Below are 22664 nucleotides of genomic sequence, written 5' to 3'. Positions count from 1 at the left end.
TGCTCTCTTATAGAACCAAGACTACCAGCCCAGAGTTGGCACCACCCACAAGGGGACCTCCCCGCTTGATCACTAATTGAGAAAATGCCTTACAGCTGGATCTCATGGGGGCATTTCCCCAACTGAAGCTCCTTCCTCTGTGATAACTCCAGCCTGTGTCAAGTTGACACAAAGCTATCCAGTACAGCAGATAAACAATAACATGTACAGTAACTCAACAGAGCTGAGTGTCAAGAGAGAAATGGAGTGCAGAGACCTGGAGTGTGGAGAGGAACGTGCTTATCATGTTGGCGTGTAAACACAGATGAGCAGAGGCATAAACAGTTGCTGTGAGCTGCATGCACACTAATGCACACAGAGGCTCACCTGCATTCCTTCCATAAAGTGCAGCAAGCATAGTGTAAAGTAAAAGTAAAACTTTGCCAAGCTCTATTTCCTTAGTATTATGAAAAACTAACAGAAGATTACCAAGTTGGAAGTTCGGCAGGAGGATGATGTATTTTTACTAATGGAAATTTCACAATTTGTACCTTATTTTGTACAATGGGAAAATTGGGTATAATTTCAGTTTTATTATGAATAGGTAACATTTAAAGTCATGAAAAGATTTTTGCATCTCATTTTATTAGTGGTATTGAAATGTCTTACTTTTTGATGCCATGGCAAAGCTCTTATCTCAGTTTTATGGACTCGGGATAATAAAACACAATACAGAAAGTTAGATTTATACACCTAATGCAATTGCTCCAAGTTTGGAAGGGATAAATCTGGATGTATTGAATTTGAGTACCATTTTCCCTTTAAGGAGTCATGTCTGACGTTATAGAATTCACTATCAGAGAACACTGTAATTTAGCAGATAAACTTCAAAGCCCAATTACCTTAGTCCAAATCATGTCTTTCCTGTCATCAGGATTCATGGCTCTCTGACCCCCAACTTTTTCATCTGTGAGATGGTAAATGATTACAGTACTGAACTCAAACACTTACCATAAGGATTCTAGGAATCAACTTACAAACGTCCTGAGTAATGACTGACAGTGTGTGTGCTCGAGGCCTAAAAATGTTCACAGATTTTCTTTGCACCCTCTAAACCTTCTTGGAAATAATGGATGGAACTGATGTATAGAATTTTTAAGATAGGTTGTTTTTTTTATTATTATTATTATTATATGTAAGTACACTGTAGCTGTCTTCAGACACTCCAGAAGAGGGCGTCAGAACTTGTTATGGATGGTTGTGAGCCACCATGTGGTTGCTGGGATTTGAACTCCTTTGGAAGAGCAGTCGGGTGCTCTTACCCACTGAGCCATCTCACCAGCCCAAGATAGTTTATTTTTTGATGCTGGGAATGGAACGACCAGGATATTGTGTATAATAGGCATACACTCAACCATACAGCCAACACGATATTTCTTTATAGCCAACCACTCCAAAGGTTATTTTGAGACAGGTTCTCACTATGTAGTTTTTAGCTGGCCTTAAGCTATGTAGACCAGGCTGGCTTCAATCTCATAGATATCTGGCTTACCTCTACCTCTTGAGTGCTGGGACTAAAGGCATGCACCACCATGGCAGGCCCCAAAATTGCTTTTGAATTAAAAAAAAAAAAAACATTTCACACATAGATTGTTACAGCTATTGGTTGATCAGAGAAAGTGAAAAAAAGATCTATCTATGAGGAGCCACAAAAAGTCCCAAAAATAAGGTACTCTAATGAGTGGAAGAAAGGGGGTGGGGGATCCTCAAACTGCCTCCTGAGGAAGACACAGAAAATTAAATAAGGACATCCCAAACAGTTGTCTCCCTGAGCTGCAGGGAGCAGTTGGAATGAATGGTAAATGCTAGAGACTCTGAAAGAAAAATCAGGGACCTTGAGGAACAGTGGCCATGAGTGTGGGGTTGGTTTTCAAGGAGGGCTTGAAAATGGCTGTAAATAAAAGCATGCTGGAGAAAGGATTTAGCATAGCAGGTAATGTCATGGCCAAGTCAGCTAGCCTATTCCAACCCATACTAGCTTGATGGGGCTGTTTCCCGATCTTCCTGTACTTAGTGTGAAGGGAAGAGACTGATAACACGCTAGTACCTTGTCTCACAGTGTCTTGGGAGTATTCAGTTAAATCTGTTCAAAGTGTCAATGTCAGATAGCAAGCACTATATCTATTAGCTATTACACTGAAGGTGTGTTTTGATATATGAATTACGTTGTGATGGCTATTCTTGTCAAGCTGACTGCATCTGGAATTCACTAAAATCTCAAGTAGCTGAGCACATCTGTCATGGGTTTTGCTTGACTGAATCATTTGAGGTGGGAAGATCCACCCTAAATGAGGGGCTTTCCCTCACGGCAGCCTAGATACAGAGCTTGGAAGAAAGCAGCTTTTGCTTTCTGCTTGCTGGCTCTCATTCTTAGTGGCCAGCTCATATTCTGACTTCTGGGGCCCTCCCTCATGTCATTGCAGCCCTTTTCCACAGGATCCGACACAGGCTGAAGATCAGCCGAGCTATTCAGCCTCACGCACTGAACAAATATTTGATTCTTGAACTTTTTTCTTAGAAGACAGCAAGCAAGAGCTTGCTTCTAAAATAATATTCCTCATTAGCGAATTCATACCCAAACAGATCACTTTTTAATCTAAGAAACTGTTAAAATTCTACCCCTGAAGTGAAAATATTCCTCAAGAAAAAAAAAACAATAATTACTCTTCACCAAGCCCAAAATCTGCTGGTTAAATAAACACCGAGGAAATGAAACTCAGCATCCAGACAATAGGAGTGAGACTGCTGTATCCAAGCAAACAACACAGCAGAGAGAGGATGAGCCTGTGCCAGGTGGGTTTTCACCCTGGGGTAGCTCATGACCAGACTTTTGGCTTGAAAGCTCTGCTGGCAGGCAATGGTGAGCAGGAAGTGTCGATGACTGCTGGTTTCATTCTCAGAATGTAATTTAGTTTCTTGAGTGCAGACCTGAACCAGCATGACAATTCCAGAAACTCGTATCATGCTTCCCCTTTCACTGGACACCATCCTAGCTATGTTTCCTTTTAGAGAAAGGCTTTTCTCACAAGTGGCCTATGCTGAAAGAAATAACCAACAGGCTAGTGTGTTAACTTCCTACTTAGTTGTTAGCACTGTAGAAAATGCAGATATAAACTATGACCTAAGATACAGGACTAGAAGTCACCGCTATTTTGAGTCAAGTGCAGCTTGACAATAACCAGGCTTAGCAGGTTTAGCAGAGCCTGGTTATTCAAGACTGGGTCTGAGTTCTTGCAACTATAGTTGAAAACCTCCTGAGAAGGGAAAGATGAATTTTTTGTTTTTGTTTTTGTTTTTGTTTTGGTGCTCATATTTTTGTACAGTCTGGCAAAAGGGATATTGGACAGGAGGATTTGGTTTCCCCAATGGTTTTTCTCTGTTTAGAGAAAATGTCCTCGAAGTGGGCATAACTCTGAGTAAAGAGGAGTGAGTAGTAAGGAAAGATGTGCTGCTCAAGTGTTTGGAAAACAAAACTCCATAAACCAGCTGACCTGGAGTCAAGGCACAGTGGACAGTTCTACTCGGTTTCATTTCAGAAATCTATCACAAAACACGAGTATTGCAAAGATAGCATATAAAGCTTCCTTAAGAGCAAACGCTGCCGTAACCATTTTATTTCTAATAGATAATTTCTACTCTGCAATGCAGGTTCAATTCTCATTTCACAAATATTCCCTGAATAGCTACTATGCGTTGGGCATAAAAAGACACAATTCCTTATCTTCAAAGTATAGAGATAATACATTAGAGGAAGATACTAAGGAGAAATGGGGGAAGCCCCCGTATGAACTCTGAAGATGGTTCACAGAAAAGACATTTGAGAAAAGGTACATAGAACAGTGGTTCTCAACCTGTGGGTCATGACCTTGACCCTTTCGCAGGGGTTCTTCTAAGACTATAGAAAACAGAGACACGAGCCTTCCAGTTTCCATTTTTGCCTGCAACAGATCCTTTGCCAAAGGGCTCCATACCCAAATAGTGCCAGCAGAGAGCTAGCCTCTCAGGAGTGTGGACAGGCCTATGAGTGCAGGTAGAATCAACACTGCTACTCAGAGGAACCCCCCAGAACTCTCAGGACACAGGAACTAAGTGGCAGCCTGGGACAGGAGTTTTCTAGTCCTGTCTGAAGAAAGCTGGTCTCCCAGGAGTGCCTACACACCTGCAAGCACAGGTAAGACCACCACTTCTCTTCAGATTCCTTGCCCAAGAAACACCCTCACAGAGCCATCAGGACACAGGAACCAAGGATCAGCTGGGGACAGGATCCTTCAGGTCTCTGTCTGCACCCCAGAGCTGACCCTGTAACCACAGCTCTCCATACCCAAATTCCTCCAAGAGAGAACTGGTCTCCCAGAAGTGCTGACACACAGGTTTGTAGGAGGGACAAGCCACACTCAGAGACAGCAAGACCAGCTAACATCAGAGATAACCAGATGGTAAAAGGCAAGGGCAAGAACATAAGCAACAGAAACCAAGGCTACTTGGCATCATCAGAACCCAGTTATCCCACCACAGTGAACCCTGGTTACCACAACACACCAGAAAAGCAAGACACTGAATTAAAGTCACATCTCACTATGATGATAGAGGAATTTAAGAAGGACATAGATAACTCCCTTAAAGAAATACAAGAGTAAACAGGTAAACAAGTAGAAGCCCTTAAAGAGGCAACACAAAAATCCCTTAAAGAACTACAGGAAAACACAACCAAATAGGTGAAGGAACTGAACAAAACCATCCAGGATCTAAAAACAGAAATAGAAACAACAAAGAAATCACAAAGGGAGACAACCCTGGAGATAGAAAACCTGGGAAGAGACCAGGAGTCATAGACTCAAGCATCACCAACAGAATATAAGAGAGGGAAGAGAGAATCTCAGGTGGAAAGGTTCCATAGAAAACATTGACACAACAATCAAAGAAAATGCAAAATGCAAAAATCTCCTAACACAAAACATCCAGGAAATCCAGGACACAATGAGAAGACCAAACTTGAGGATAATTGGTACAGAAGAGTGAAGATGCCCAACTTAAAGGGCCAGTAAATATCTTCAACAAAACTAAAAGAAAACTTCCCTAACCTAAAGAAAGAGATGCCCATGATCAGACAAGAAGCCTACAGAACTCCAAATANACTGGACCAGAAAAGAAATTCCTCCTGTCACATTATAACCAAAACACCAAATACACAAAAGTGTGACCGCTTCAGTTCTTCTTAGAAGGGGGAACAAAATGCTCACAGGAGGAAATATGGATGCAAAGTGTGGAGCAGAGACTGAAGGAAAGGCCATCCAGAGGCTGCTCCACCTGGGGATCCATCCCATATATAGACACCAAACCTGGACTCTATGTGGATCCCAGGAAGTGTTTGCTGACAGAAACCTGATATCACTGTCTCTTGAGAGGCTTTGCCAGAGCCTGACAAATACAAGGCAGATTCATGCAGCCAACCATTGGACTGAGCACCAGTGTGGGCCTGTGCCCCAGAGGCTGGCCCGGTCTGGTGTGAGAGTTCCCTCGAAGAGAAGTGAGTGTGGGCAGGGAGGGTACGTCGCTTCCACCTTTCTGCTGCTGCAGTTGGCTCTACCTCCATCTCTGCCATGGTGTCTGGTTACTCTACTCCGTTACTCCGTTACTCCGTGCTGCCCTGCACTGAGTCATGTTGGGCTGGGCCGACAAGAGGTTGGCTGGCCAGTAAGGTACTCGGAGGAGCTTCAGGTGCAGTTTCAGGAGAGCAGACCTCTTCCCAGGTGTTACAGCTCTTAGAACAGAAGGCTCGCTCGATGCAGTAGTTCTCTTGCACTTTCAATTCCCTGGATAGCATCTATATACAGTTTTGGGGGTGATTCAGGGTCTGACAGCAGATACCTCTCATTGGCTTGGACTGAGAGCTTGGGGAAAACCTTATTTGCATGTGGGAAGACTTGGCGCTGCTCCTATGTGATTGATAGCCACACCTCTCCTTCTGGGGCTGTGGGGGCAGTAACTTGGACAGGCGCAAGGGGCCTAGGAGACATGATCAAACACCTTCCATCCCATGTAGGTGGAAATCACAACCGGGTCACTGGGGTTCCATACCTTTGCTCGACTGGAGACCAGGGTTATCTGTGTGCAGCCCACTGCCCCTCACACCAGGTTCCCTGATGGAGGAGATGGAGAAGGGACTGAAGGCATTGAGGGGGTTTGCAGCCCCATGGAGGGAGCAACAGTGTCACCTGGCCAGACCCCCGGAGTCTCCCTGGGACTGGACCACCAACCAAACAGAACACATGGAGCAACCCATGGCTCTGGCTGCATATGTGGCAGAGGATGGCCTTGTTGGACATCAGTGGGAGGAGAGGCCCTCGGGCCTGAGGGTGCTTGATGCCCCCAGTGTAGGGGAATGGCAGGACAGGAAGGTAGGAGTGGGTGAGTGTGTTGGGGCAGGGGGTAGGGGATGGGATAGTGTTTCAGAAGGGGAGACCTGGCAAGGGTAAAACATTTGAAATGTAAGTAAAGAAAATAACCAAAAATTAAAAACAAAAAAAAAAATAAAATTAAAAAAAAAAAAACCTGCCACATGTTCTGCTGCAGCTATTAGAGCACCTATGTCGAAGATAGGCCAGGGAAAAGGGAGCCCAGCTTTGGTACATTTGCTCAGCTCAGCCTGATGAAACTCAAATTGTAATCCTATTCCCATGTCTGATGCCCAGATACCCCTAAGTGTAAGCCATATGTTGTTTTCGAGCCCCATATCCCTTTAGAATCCTGTAAGCCTTTGTCCCATGGGCTGCTTGCTGAGGTCTCTACTTCTGAACCCTTTCTGCTGTGGCCCTTCATTAAAATCCCCTCTGCTGAAGCCTGTCTGCTCACCTATACAACCTACAGAATCTCCAGCTCTTAGCCAACAGTGTTTCTCTCTAGGCTCTTTAAGGGAAAATCTGTTTCTCTTGAGCTTTCCAAATTCTGGACTATGTTTCTTGACTCATGGCTTCTTGCCTCCATCTTCAAAGCTTGCCTTTGGTCACTCACTGATCACATCACAGATATCATACATTCTTAATTAGGACCCTCTCTGTAAGTCAGGGACCCAAAAGGAGCCCTTTTATGTACGTAGATTTCCAGGCTAGCCATCACAAATGGGCTTTAGCCTACATACCATTTGTAATGTAGAAAGAGCACATCAATTACTCCAAACAATGATATATATTTTTGTAAACATGAATATACATATCCATCTTTATCTTTCTGGCTCTGGGTTACCCAACTTTGGATAATTGCTTCTAAGTTTTATGATTCTCAGCTGAGTAATATTCCACTATGCAAATGTACCACATTTTCAGTATCTATCCATCAGTTAATGGAAATATATGCTAGTTTCTGGATATTATGAAAAGAGCAGCAGGGATCACGAATGAGTGACTATGAGGCCCCATTCTCAGGAGTAGTTGTCCAACACAAATCAGACCACAATATTTTGTTGTGTTTTTTGTTTTGTTTTGTTTTAAAAGAGAAAGAATGTAAAGTTAGATGGGAAGGGGGAGGGGAGGATCATGAGAATTTGGAGAGGACAAAGAACATGATCAACATATGTTATATAAAATTCTCAAACAACAAATATTTTAAATGATTATACACTAGTATAAAGACTTTGGAATCTCCCACTCCGGGAGCATGGTGCCAGGATTAGGCAGAAGCCACTGAGAAAAGGCTACATGACTCTTAATGTCCATTGCAAAGAGCTGATGTCTAGCAAGTCACTTTCCTTGGACAGTATCTCTCTCAGGTGAAGAGCCATCCTTACATCTCTGTTGCTGAGGCACATTCTTAGGAACTTATTCCCTCATTCAGAGGCATTTGCCTCATACTACTATAGCCAGAAACAAGCTCGGTTGAAAATATTGGCCAGAAACCCTTTGAGAATTTGATTCTGCCCTTTGACTTTGATTCCAAATGCCTGGCTCTTAACCATTAGCACTTTTGGACCAAATGCCTGAGCAAGCTGGAAACAGAAATTTAAAATTCCATATGAGAAAGAAAAAGGATGTCTGAGAGAGAAAGGGAAGATGAGCTTTACGATCATAACTTGCTATCCAGAATAAGCCAGGCCTTCCAGTAGCCAGAACACAGGAAGGAAATGTCAAATTACCCACAGATTGGGCTATTTAGCCTTTTGTTTCCTCCAAACACAAAGTAGTATTTATTTGTTGGCAACAGCGTACCCAGCACTTGCTGGTTATTCATGCTATTAATACTGAGTATCTTCATGGGTCTTGTTGGGTGAGAGAGTTTATATGCATAAGAGTCACATTGCATTTGTCTGCTTTTGCACAATTTAGTTTGTGTAAAACCAGCTCCCATTTGCTAAATGATTGATGTTCGAGAAACTTCTCCATGACAGGAGCGTCATCTGGTCCCCAGCAACTCAGAGGTCAGAGTAGACATGAAGTCAGAGAGAAGGAGAGAGGGAGAGAGAGGGAGGGAGGGATGGGGAGTTTTATTGTATTCTCATGCTTCTTAGTCCCAGGTGAAGCAGATGAAAGGACAGGGAATTGTGGTGGCATGGGGAGAAAAGACTGAAAAAGAAAGGAGGCTCTGGTCCTGAGACTCCATCTATTTTTGCTGCTCAGGAAGGCAGGAGACGTCATACTTCAGAGGCCACTGATAGGGTGTCAAGTGGTTCCACCAGGACCTTCTTGTTCTCTAAAAGATATCTTACAACAAAAGCAATAAATAAAGTGTGCTCACTTAAAACCAGGTAACCTGTTCCCAAAGACCTCTCAATCAGGATGCCAAGGACAGTGATTATGTTATGCTACCTAGGGTGAGAATGGTATAGAATGAATAGTTCTCTCACACACATATGCAAATATATGACAGATATATATTATGGGACTCAGGGATTTATTGGAATGACTTTTAGGCCGTGGTCTAGTTAATCCAACAATGACTCCCTGTGAATGGAAATTCCAAGAATCCAGTAGTTGCTCAGTCCCCAAGGGCTAGATGTCTCAGCTGGCCTTCTGTGTATACTGGAAACCCAAAGAAGTAGGCTCTAATGCCAGTGAAGAATGATATGCTAGTGAGGTGAGGGCAAGCAGGCAAATTGCAAAAGCTTCCTTCTTCCATGTCCTTATAGAGACCTCCAGCCCAGATTAGAGATAGATTTTCCCTGATCAAAAAATCTGGATTAAATGTATGTCTTTCTACCTCTAAGATCCAGATTAGAAATGGGCTTTTTCTATTTCAAATTTAGCAAAGATCCCTCACAGGTGTGCCCTCCATTTTTGAGTTTTGGTTAATTCCAGAAGTAATTAAGTCACCAACCAAGTATAACAGAACAAATGGCATGTTCCTCACACATTCCTCATTTAGACTTAGATGATTCCCATCACAAACTTGCTGCGTAACTTTGTTTACTGACGGTGGTAGTTTGAATGAAAATGGTAGTGAAGAAAGGAAAGTGTGGTGGTATGGCCATTTCTTCTACCTTCCATGTTTGTGTCCTCACAGAATTTCCTGCAGTCACCTGTTGGGCCAGAGTAACTTGAGGCTCTCCACCTCTGTGGTCCATCGCAGCCAATGTGAGAAGGATTTGAGGAAGAATTTGCCATTTTCAGTGGAAAACAAGTGGAGGTTACTGGCTATGGTGACCGTATACTGGCTATGGTGACCGTATACTGGCTATGGTGACCGTGTACTGGCTATGGTGACCATGTACTGGCTATGGTGACCGTGTACTGGCTATGGTGACCGTGTACTGGCTACGGTGACCGTGTACTTTAGATCTGGATTTGCCGCTCCTTTCTTTATAGTAAGGTACCAGCTACTTAAAAAGTAAGGGTATTTAATTCATCCCTTTAACAAAATGAAGAAAGTTTAAGAGATATGATCTTAAAATTAGATTAAACTCTTGAACTCTTACTGTGTCCGAACAGTAATGAAAACCTTAACTAAGAAGTTGGTGCCAGAGCTGGATAGTGGTGGTGCACACCTTTAATCCCACCACTTGGGAGGCAGAGGCAGGTGGATTTCTGAGTTTGAGGCCAGCCTGGTCTACAGAGTGAGTTCCAGGACAGCCAAGGCTATACAGAGAAACCCTGTCTCAAAGTAGTAATAATTCTTATCTATTCTGTTAATTTTTCCCTGACTGACTCTTTCATTACATTGTATCCCATCCTTTGGGTGGCACATATCTTTAATCCAAGAAATCAGAAGCAGAGGCTGGTGGATCCCTGAGTTCAAGGCGAGCCTAGTCTACAAAGCAAGATCCAGGACAGCTAAGCTTAGGTAATGAAGGAAACCATCAAAACCAGAAAGCTGATGAAGATGCAATTGAATTAGTAGGCCATGTTTCAAACCCAGCCAGCAACAGAACTGGGCAGCTTCAGCCACTTCGTTCTGGCTTTACAATCAAGGATAGAGGAAAATGGTTATTGAATCTCCCTCTGTGTCCAAGGAAAGCCACTGAGGCCAGGCATGTGTCAGGGTGTCCCTGCATGGAGGCCTACAGAGGCCATTGCATGAAGTTGTGAAGGTGAAGCTAGGATTGCCTTGAAGACACCAAGATGTTGAAAATGCGAGAGCCATGGGATCCCTGACAAGGAGAGTTGTTAACAGGGAGTAGAACCAGCCCAAGATTAAGAAGTGTGTTTCAGTCATCAAAGCTGAAAGGAGCTGGAAATCTGAAAAACACTTTGACATTAGGCATAGAGATGCAGAGTTAAGAGTTTGCCCTGCTGATATTTAGTCTTGCTTTGATCCAGTATTTCCTCTTAATGCCCCCCTTTCCTCCTCTTTGAGTAGTAATGTATATTATGTGCAATTGTGTGTTGGAAGTATGTGATCATTTTATTATTATTATTTTACAGAGGTTACAGTTAAGAGATTGCCATGAGTCTGCAAAAGAGACTTAAGACTTTTAAACATGGTTCAGACTGATAGACTATGGGGATGTCTGGAGTTGGACCGAATGCATTTCTGCATTATGACATAGCTACAAGCCGATGGGGCCAGGGAGTGGAATGTGAAGGTTTAAATGAAAAAGGCTCATAGGGAGCGGCACTATTAGGAGATGTGGCTCTTTGGAGTAGGTGTGGCCTTGTTGGAGGAAGGATGTTACTGGAGGTGGGCTTTGGAGTTTCAGATGCTCAGTGTCTCTCTCTTCTTGCTCTCTGCTGACCCAGATGTAGAACTCCTGGCTCCTTCTCCAGCACCACATCTACATGCACACCACCAGGCTTCTCGCTATGATGCTAATGGACCTATAATCCAGCCTCAGTTAAATGTTTTTCTTTATAAGAGGTGCAGTGATCACGGTCTCTCTTCACAGCAATAGAAACTCTAAGACACTAATTTTAAAAATACTTCAACTGTTAAATTGTTACACAAATTAATATCTTTAGGAAATGTTAGAAAGATATGGAGTGGCTTCTGAGCAAGCTTTAGATATGTAACTGGACAGCCACACAAATCCCTCTGATATGTAATCATTGTAAAGAAACCTAATGGCACTTCTCCCTTAGAAGAGAAGCCCAAGATCTTTCAGCTGGTATGCTTGACTTGTTCTGGAACCCCTTTCTATTTTCAACCGGTCTGACTAGCTTCACATTTGGCTCACCCTGAGATGCATCATTATCTTAACCACAGATCCTATTCTGTCTGGTTGGAGATTTCCGAAGAGAACTCTTTCGGAGGCTGCCCAGTGTGGTGTGGATCTGTGTCTCTATTGCTGGCAACACAAGGATCATTCACAACATAGGCTAGAACTAGTTTTCATAACTTCCAAATCAAGTCCCTCTGTGCTTCAGTGTGTAGGGGGAGAAGCCCCAGGGACCGCACAGTTTGAGTTGAGTTTTAGTGACTCTAGAACTGTCAGAGATGTAACACTGGATTTCACTTACAATATAAATTTAGCAGCAATTGACTGTAATTTGGTGGGGTGGGAAAATGAAGCAAAAGAGAAAGATGGCATTTTATGCAATGTTATACAAAAATATAACAAGAACTTGAAAATGAAATATTACATAAAGAAGTAAGACAGGCTGCAGGAAAAGCAACAAGTCCTTGCCGCTCTGTCATTTTAGAAATAGTGTGTGGCTCCTTCGGTAAGATAAAGGACTCAAACAAGCAAATACAGAGGTGATTTTGGAGCTCATGAAGCCTAGCGTGCAGAGTTGTTCCATAATGAATTCTATCAAAATGGGCGCTGTGCTTTTCAGTGTAGCTTTTCAGACATTAGAGATGCATCCCTTACTTCCCGTGTTTCTCTTCTCTAACTGACTCATGAAGCCAGGTTATATACAGATCATTTTACAAAGAAAACGGCCAGTGGACTGTTCGGAGCTAGCTAGGTCATGTTCATGCTGATGATCTAACTGGCTTAGGTCTAAGAATTAGCTAAGGTTGAGCGTTTTTTGTCATTTTAAAGCCAATCTAACAGCGTACACTAAACCAAGTCACTCCTGTTTTTACTCAGCACTTTTCAGTAAATGGCATGTCTCCTTTAGATCATACTTCTGTAACCATTTTAAATATCAACAAAGAGCTCCACAAACAAATTCCTTCTCAGCTGCTCTAAGTGCTTTGCTTATGCCATTTGTGGAAAGTATGACTATTGTGTTCAGTTAAGGGGAAGAAAAGTGTCTTTTCTTCTAAAATAATACAACTTTAGTCTATGAGGAATAATATCTGGCTCATCTTAAGATCAGACTCACAATGACTGTCCACTGCCACCCTGTTACCTCATGAACTCAGCATAAAACAACTCTTCAGGCCTTTATTCATCAAACTGAATGCTTTTCATTAGGATTCTACCCGAAGAGAAAGTCTGAGGAAATTATGTAGCAATCATCTTCCCCTTAACCTAAAAATAAAATACAAATGTGAATATGTTCACAGCATTTCATGTTTGCACCTCCCCCATGACCACCCAGAGACATGGCTGAACCAAAAAGAGGAGCGGTGGACCCTCCATGGGCCCAACGTTAAGAGTCTGTGCAGTAACTTCGAGATCCTTCTCTGATCAGCTGTGTTTTCTCATTTGTATTTGTAGGTTGGAGAACCACCGGAAAGTCCATATCTGGGGAGGAAAACACAGAGAAAACAATAACCAAACTTCTTTTTACCATGTTCCTTTGATAATGGGGCAAATAGTAGTGTTTTTGTGAAATAGCAAGCATGCTTATGAGATATTACCTGATTCCATTCTGCGAATTAGAGGATTATAACTAAATCTAGGTTGCACACTGCTCATTCCTGGAGTTCCATTTTCTATGAAAACTACAAGTATGAAAAGATATCATCTATATGGAGGATGAGTCATAGAGTTTTGTCGTTCATAATTGTATGCCTGGCTCTTGTTGGAGCAGAAGTTAAAGCCTAGGGCTTGCTTTGGTGGAGAACCTAAGAGGAAGTGTAACACATAAGTAGTGTCCAAGGTAGCCACACTCCCCCTTAAGTCTATATGAAGTTCTTCTCTGGGCTGGGCTGAGGAAGAGACCTTAAAAATGTTTGAAGACAAAGCAATAAGCACACAAATTGTCAGCCCATGTCTTTTCGGTACCCATGTCTTCTATGAGATACCAAGATAATCATTCACCATACAGTTGTTCAGTACAAGCTATACTCTCAGGAACCTAGCAGAAATGAATGACTTCACATTCAACCTAGCACTAAGGAGACCCTATAAAACTGCAAGAAACCTGAGCCCATAGTAAGTATACATGCACATTCACACAGGCACGCACACACTTACAGAAAGAGAGACAGAGAAACAATCTACAGGGAGTGAAAGCCCTAGAGTAACAATAAAAGATGAAATAAAATTCAGAAAGGCTTCCATTTTTGCATTTATTAAAAACAAGTGTATGAAAGAATTATATATTTAAAGATAACAGATTTTGAAATTAACAAAATCCTACTGATTGAAGTATCTGAAATTACATTTAAAAAACTAAAGAGTTTTTAAAAGCTAAAAAGAATTCATGAAGTAGATCTATTTGAAGAAATTATTCAGAATGTTACACAGACACAAAAAGAAAATATGATAAGAGATTAAAAAGTATGAAGAACAGAGTGTTAAGACTTAGCCTATGCCTAATAATATGCTTTGCAGGAAGACATGTTTTAAAAAGGAAAGTAATATTCAAATCCTCAAGGTCCAAGAACCAACTGGATTCCCTTGCAAATTAGTCTCTCTTTCTTCTTTTGCTTGCTTCTGTCTTTGATGGTGTTGTGCGTTTTTGTGCAGGTGTCTGCTTATGTGGGTATACATGATTGTATGGACAAGTGTGTGTGGAGGACAGAAGATAAACTTAGGTGGTATTCCTCAGGAGCCATTTAACTAGGTCAGCCTTTGCCCTCCACACATGTGTACATACACATGTATTGAACCTATGCATACATGTACATACACCACACTTGCACATAAGTGTTTAACCTTACCACTAAATGAAAACATAAAAATTAGAGCCATGGCACTATGCCATAGGCCCCACGCTGGACTGATACATATTTTCAGTCAATCAATGTCAAGAGTCAGCAAGAACGTGACCTTCTGTACTAACATTAACTCTTAGTAGGAATAAAAATTAACCCTTCAGTTTTTCAGAAATGCTTGGTGCTACGTAATACATTGTAGATGTGAATAACCTTTGCCTATGGGATTCCATCCCTGTGTATAATCACAAACACCCCTCAGCACTCATGCACCAAGACATAAGTACAAGATCACTCCTATCACTTGTTTGTAATTACAAAGTGGAGTCTACTCAGTCATCCACAGTAGAATGGGTCCTAAATTATGAGATGCTATTTCAGAATATTATAATGGTGAAAATAAATAAATGAAATCTACAAAATGAAATCTAGACAAAATAGGACCTGTGGCTTAGACAATGAATTTTAGAATGATCCAAATGTGAAGCAAAGTGAGACTGATTGAAAGTAGGAATGTGATTCCCCTTCCAGTCTGCACACCCACCTAAACAAGTGGCAGAGTGGTGTGTCTGCCCCTGGACCCCATAGACTCCCTGTCTCCTAGGAGGTCTGCTCAAACCAGGGACATAGGAGGACTGCTCAAACCAGGGACACAGGAAACCTGCTCTAACCTGGAACACAGGAGCCCTCCTAACTACCATATAAACAAACCACTATATAAACAAACAAAATCATTCAAATGCTGAAAAAGTCTTTGACAAAATCCAACACCCCTTTAAGTTAAAGGTATTGGGGAGATCAGAAATTCATAACACATACCTAAACATAATAAAAGCAATATACAGCAAACCAATAAGCCAACATCAAATTAAATGGAGAGAAATGTGAAGAAATCCCACTAAAATCAGAGACAAGACAAGGCTGCCCACTCTCTCCTTATCTATTCAACTTAGTATTTGAAGTTCTACGCAGAACAATTAGACAACAAAAGATCAAGAGGATACAAATTGGAAAGGAAAAATTCAAGGTATCACTATTTGCAGATGATATGAAAGTATACATAAGTGACTCCCAAAATTCTGCCAGAGAACTACAGCTGATAAACAACTTCAGCAAAGGTGCTGTATAGAAAATTAACTCAAGCAAATCAGTAGCCTTCCTCTACACAAAAGAAAGAAGTTAGGGAAACACCACCATTCACAATAGCCACAAGTAATATAAAATATCTTGGTGTGACTCTAACCAAACAAGTGAAAGATCTGTATGAGAAGAACTTCAAGTCTCTGATAAAAGAAATCGAAGAAGAACTTCAAAGGTGGAAAGATCTCCCATGCTCGTGGATTGGCAGGATTAAAATAGTGAAAATGTCCATCTTACCAAAATCATTCTACAGATTCAGTGCAATCCCCATCAAAATTCCAACACAATTCTTTACAGACATGCAAAGAGCCATTTTCAACTTCATATGGAAAACCAAAAAACCCAGGCTAGCCAAAACAATTTTGAACAATAAAAGAACTTCTGGGGGAATCACCATCCCTGACCTCAAGTTGTACTACAGAGCAACTGTGATTTAAAAAATAAAAAAGTTGTGCTTCTCATGAGGGTGTGGGGTTCAGATAATAAATGTACAATTCACTATCTCTATTTAGTTGCCAAATATCTCCTTGGACCAAAACAGGAGTCAGTGGGGCTGCTTGTTAATCACCCTTTGCCCGGTGTCCTGGCAACCAGCAACCAGTTTTCTCCTTCATGAATTCAACTGCCCTAAATTGTGTTATCTGACTGGCAACATGGCACACTTGGTTTTTTTTTCTACCTAGCTTCTTTCATTTAGCATCACACCCCCAAGTTCCTCTCTCTTCAAAGTGTACCCATGTTTCCCTCCAAGTCTCTGTGGTTCTCTCTTGACTCCTTTCCCTCTCCGTAGCTGTTCGTTCCTGGTGCTCTGGTGCTTCTCGGGCACACTTGTCAAGGCACTCTACCACCCCTGCTGGTCATATTTCATTTTGATGGATTGAGCTCTTCATTGAATACACATATTGGTCCTAAGCTCTTTGCAAATACTGCCTTAATGAAGCTTCTTCACTCGGTGATAAAACTGCTTTGTAGAGGTCCATACTATGACTCCACCTGCCTTGCCTGGCATGTGGAACACCATTCACTATCTTATCTGCAGGACTGTCAAAGAGACTATACTAAATATTTCTTGTATCAACATTCATCCCCTCAAATGTGTCCCATTTCCACTTCTTTTTTATGTTTCTGAATTAAATGCGATTTTGCTGGGGAAGCTGTAAAATACCTGAAACTATGTCAATCCCCTCCTGTTCACTTTCCCAGGCTCTGTGTTTCTCCTCTGATAGCTTCACTGTCCCTGCAAATTGCCTAGCTCTCTACATGTTTCTGCACATAGTATTTTAGATATTAGATATAGAAAAATGTTCTCAGTTTACACACATACACACACACACACACACACACACACACTTCTTACTGAATCTTGGCAGCTAAACATTGAAGGTACACTTTGAGGCCACCTTGTTGGGGACAATCCTGGGCTGCTCACCCATCCCACTACCCTGGCCTGGTGCCTTAATGCTCCATGATGTCTTTGTATGAAGCATCATGGGTTTCTTTTTCTTTACTTTGTTTTTAGATTTATTTATTTTTTTATATGTAAGTACACTGTAGCTGTTTTCAGACAGACCAGAAGAGGGCATCTGATCTCATTACAGATGGTTGTGAGCCACCGTGTGGTTCCTGGAATTTGAACTCAGGACCTCAAGAAGACCAGTCAGTGCTCTTAACCACTAAGTCAACTCTCCAGTGCATCACAGGTTTCTAGTGATATTTTCCTTTCACTGTTCTTAGACATTGGTTACTCACTGTAGAGAAAAGGAAATTGAATGAGGGTGCAAAAAGAGGGAGGATGAATTTCCATCTCTCTTGGTCCCTTTTCCTGGACTAGCAGATGTGATGAATGCTGAGCAGCAAGTATATATAATACATGTTTCTAGATCTTGGCGGAAGCAAGAGCCATATGGTTGTGAGTCTATTGGAGTTCTATTCAGGTGACTGGCAATAGCAGCTAAGCAATCAACATTTCTCTGTGCTCTGAATCATATTCTTTAGCGCCAAGGTCAGCTCTATAAAACCTCTCTCTTCTAGGTACTCTGCTCCACCCCTTTCCATAAAAAGGAAGCCGTTAATCCGTAAGAGATTGATAGTGTTTACCTCACCAGTTTTGTTTGGATTTATTCTATTGGCTTCAGCATAGAAGAAGAAAAAAAAACTGAATTTAGCCCTTGTAATTTGATCTGCTTTCCCAGAGTGTTCAGAAATGACCGGCTGCAGTTTAGGCTTTTGTTCAAAATTTTACACAGTAGAGTTTGTAGTTGGAATATGGGAGGGAAGAGGAAATAAAACTTCATAGTGTTTCACTGGTACCGTTTTATTGTCTCAAAGGCTAAAATTTAAGGAAGTGCCAAACTGTCTCGAGGATAAGCTCTTTAACATTGACTGATTTCTAAGAGCATCGCAGTCCTCCCAGTTTCAAACTGGGAGGGTATTTAAAGAAAGACGGGAGAACATATTTGTGACTTCTCTAGCTGGCAGCAAATACTGAAAGTGGCAACAGTTTGAAGTGTCTGCCCTTCGTTTTTTAACCATGGTAGTTGGGTGATTTAAACATTTCAACATTGTTTAAAGAAATAGAATAACCCAAACATCTTTCCCTCTTCTGTTAGCCAATCCTACCCAGTACCACTACACACACACAGAGGCTTGTACCAGGTTTACAACTCCAGAGACTCTTATTGATGCAACAGCACCAAACAGCAGGAGAAGCTGAAATGCATGCTCAAGAAAAATGGGCATAGACAGAGCTTCTCGGGGAAATCAGACTCGTGGTTCTGCTAGTGTGTAGCATGCGGTTTTGTCCACTAGTTTGAGTTCCTATCGAGTATCACACAGGCACCCACCCATGAGCTTTCTCAGATCTGTGATTAGAAAACACACACACACATACACACATACACACACACGCACACACACACGCACATGTACACGCGCACACACACACACGCACATGCACACACACACGCACATGTGCACACACGCACACGCGCACACGCGCACGCACATGCACACGCACACGCGCACACACGCACACGCACACACACAGACACACACACGCACACAGACACACACACGCACACACACGCACAGACACACACACGCACACAGACACGCACACAGACACGCACACACACGCACACACGCACACGCACACACACAAGCACACACACGCACACAGACACACACACAGACACACACACGCACAGACACACATGCACACACACACGCACACAGACACGCACACAGACACACACACGCACACACACGCACACACACACGCACACACACGCACACGCACGCACATAGACACACACACACACACACACACACACACACACACACGTTAATCTTGAAAGGCCTTAGCTACTCCTTAACCGGACACTCCTAATCCTTCCCCTGCTATCCCAGGCCAAGTCAGGGAAGTGGTCAGAAGCCACTTACCCTGAAACTCACATTTCTGGTTGGTTTTTCTTCTTTACGACTCTCTTCCCTTCTTCTCCTCCCCATTCTTCTGATACTCTCTTTGCATCCTACCTGAGCAACTCTCAGTGTCCCATCCCATGCTTAACCATTTGCTATTGGTATCTTTATGGATAGATCAAAGTTCAACTGGGGCTGATGACCTTCAGTGCCAGTAAGCACACATTCCAGATAAAGCATCAGAACCACCCTCTACCTCTCAACTTTTCTGTTCAATTTTAAAAAGAAAAAAAAAAACCTCTTCTCTAAGTCAGAAATTTAACAGAACTTTAACTATCATGTAAATTAAAAAGCATGCTATACAATTAGCATCTAGTACACTGTATTTATGAATTAGATAAAGTAGTCTATCATCATTCCTAACTTAAAGAGTTATAATTCTATCCTTGTATTATGTTTAGATTTTAGCCTGTAACACCATCTGAAAACTATGCTTTTACTTCTATATCATATCTTTAAGGTTAAACAATTAAGTTTGCCTATGGGACTATAGTTAATTTTCAACTCTGTCAGAAATCTGAGAATGAATTAAATATTACCTGAGTAATAGGAATCACCACACTTAACTTCTAAAACTTAAACAAATTATAGAGACAGCAGAATGCCTGGTCAGTTCCCTAATTCCTAATAACATCAGAGCACCAGTCCTCAGCCTTCCTGCCCGATATCATCTAACAGACCTTTGCAAAGCAGACTATATGAAGGACTAGCTTACACTGACTTAGTAGAGCTTAGCAGTTAACGATACCACATAGTGTGTCATTTCCCCAGACAGTATTATTTCTGCAAATAAAATAGGCCAATTCTGCCACAATAAGTAACCTCACCTGCAGGTGAAGATGCTCAATTATTTTTTTAAAGAAAGAGGAAGCTGTCAGGAAAAGACATGCCTCATTATCAAATGATTCTTAATAGTTAAATAACATGCCTTCCACTTTCTGCCTGCACCAGGAGCTGATCCTGTGCCACAGCGCTCCATACCTGAATACGACTGGGAGAGAGCTGGTCTCCGAGGAGTGCAGACACACCTGTGAGCACAGGTAAGACCACCACTTCTGCTCAGAGGGACCTGCCCAGAACCCTCAGGACAAAGGAACCAAGGAGCAGCCTGGGACAAAATCCTCACAAGTTCTGTCTGCTCTGGGTGATAATCCTGTGCCACAGCTTTCCATGTTCAAATACCACTGGGAGAAAGCTGGTCTCCCAGGAGTGCTGACACACCTGTGAGCACAGGTAAGACCACCACTTCTGCTCACATTTCTGGCTGAAGAGGGAACTACTCAGAGCCACCAGGACACAGCAGGAGACAAGATCCTTCAGGTTTCTGTCTACACCCCAGAGCTGACACTGTGCCATAGCTCTACATACAGAAATTTCTCCCAGAGAGAACTGGTGTCCCAGGAGTGCTGACACACAGGTTTGCAGGAGGGACAAGCCACAGTCAGAGACAGCAAGACCAGCTAACACCACAGATAACCAGATGGTGAAAGGCAAGGGGAAGAACATAAGCAACAGGAACCAAGGCTACTTGACATCACCAGAACCCAGTTCTCCCACCACAGTGAACCCTGCATACCCCAACACACAAGAAAAGCAAGACTCTGATTTAAAATCACATCTCATAATGATGATAGAGGACGTTAAGAAGGACATAACTCACTGAAAGAAATACAGGAGAACAAAGGTATATAGCTAGAAGTCCTTAAAAAGGAAACAAAAAAAAAATCCCTTAAGGAGTTACAGGAAAACACAAGCAAACAAGAAATTGAACAACACAATCTAGGATCTATAAAAGGATATAGAAACAATAAAGAAATCAAAAAGGAAAACAACCCTGGAGATAGAAAACTTAGGAAAGAGATCAGGAGTCATAGATACAAACATCACGAACAAAATACAAGAGATACAAAAGAGAATCTCAGATGCAGAAGATACTATAGAAAACAGTGACACAATAGTCAAAGAAAATGCAAAATGCAAAAAGCTCCTAACAAAAAACATCCAGGAAATCCTGGACACAATGAGAAGACCAAACTTAAGGATAGAAATATAGAAGAAAGGCAAGATTCCCAGCTTAAAAGGCCAGTAAGTATCTTCAAAGAAATTATAGAAGAAAAATTCCCTAACCTAAAGAAAGAGATGCCCATAAACATACAAGAAGCCTACAGAATTCAAAATAGGTTGGACTAGAAAATAAATTCTTCCCATCACATAATAGACACAACACCAAATGCACAAAACAAAGAAAGAGTATTAAAAGTGTAAGAGAAAAAAGTCAAGTAACATATAAAAGCAGACCTATCAGAATCAAACAAGACTTCTCACCAGAGACTATGAAATCGAGAAGATCCTGGGCAGATGTCATACAGACACTAAGAGAACACAAATGCCAGCCCAGGCTACTATACCCAACAAAACTCGCAATTACCATAGATGGAGAAAACAAAATATTCCATGACAAAACCGAATTTACACAATATCTTTCCACTAATCCAGACCTACAAAGGATGATAGATGGAAAACTCCAACACAAGGAGGGAAACTATACCCTAGAAAAAGCAAGAAAGTAATCTTACAACAAACCCAAAAGAAGATAGCTACACAAACATAAAAATAACATCCATAAATAGCAGGCAGCAGGAATCTCTATTCCTTAATATATCTTAACATCAACGGACCCAACTCCCCAATAAAAAGGCATAGACTTACAGACTGGATATGTAAACAGAACCCAGCATTTTGCTGCATACAGAAAACTCATTGTCAAAGGCAGACACTACCTCAGAATTTCTGGAAAACAATTTTCCAAGCAAATGGTCCCAATAAACAAGCTGGAGTAGCCATTCTAATATTGAATAAAATTAACTTTCAACCAAAAGTTTTCAAAAAAGATAAGGAAGGACACTTTATACTCATTAAAAAAAAAATCTACCAAGAAGAGCTCTTAATTCTGAAAATCCAAATGCAAGCACACCCACATTCATCAAAACAAACAAACAAACAAAAATTTTAGTAAAGCTCAAAGCACACATTGCACCTCACACAATAATAGTGGGAGACTTCAACACCCCACTGTCATCAATGGACACATCACAGAAACACAAACTAAACAGAGACATGGTGAAACTAATTGAAGTTATGGACCAAATGGATTTAACAAATATTTATTGAACATTTCATCCTAAATAGAATAAATATACCTTCTTCTCAGCACTTCATGGTACCTTCTCCAAAACTGTCCATATAATCGGTCACAAAACAGGCCTCAACAGATACAAGACGATTGAAATAACCCCATGCATCCTATCAGATCACCACAGACTAAGGCTGGTCTTCAGTAGCAACAAAAACAACAGAAAGCCCACATACACATGGAAGCTGAACAGTGCCCTACTCAATGATAACTTGTTCAAGGAAGAAATAAAGAAATTTAAAATTTTTTAAATTTAATGAAAATGAAGGCACAATATACCCTAACTTATGGGATGTAATGAAAGCAGTGCTAAGAGGAAAACTAACTCTGAATGCCTCCAAAAAGAAACTGAAGAGAGCTTACACTAGCAGCTTGACAGCACATCTGAAAGCTC

General features: G+C 41.6%; 1 protein-coding gene and 1 pseudogene across 3 annotated transcripts in view; one reads left to right on the top strand and one right to left on the bottom strand.

The window, feature by feature from the left end:
• Window positions 1-9076: 9076 nt before the first annotated feature.
• Window positions 9077-9859, top strand: LOC110320224 (annotated as a pseudogene).
• A 2922-nt stretch (window positions 9860-12781) lies between these two features.
• Window positions 12782-22664, bottom strand: part of Dnajc5b (DnaJ heat shock protein family (Hsp40) member C5 beta) — an 86163-nt gene continuing 76280 nt past the window's right edge. For all 3 annotated transcript variants that reach the window (XM_021196703.1, XM_021196704.1, XM_021196705.1), the window contains exon 5: window positions 12782-13099. In XM_021196703.1, the coding sequence (XP_021052362.1) occupies window positions 13005-13099 (95 nt within the window). In that variant the 3' untranslated portion in view covers window positions 12782-13004. The remainder of the gene's footprint in view (window positions 13100-22664) is intronic.

Source organism: Mus pahari, chromosome 4 (assembly GCF_900095145.1).
Source record: "Mus pahari chromosome 4, PAHARI_EIJ_v1.1, whole genome shotgun sequence".
Taxonomy (NCBI): domain Eukaryota; kingdom Metazoa; phylum Chordata; class Mammalia; order Rodentia; family Muridae; genus Mus; species Mus pahari.
Note: the sequence above shows the minus strand (reverse complement) of the source record. Positions and strands in the feature narration are given on the sequence as shown.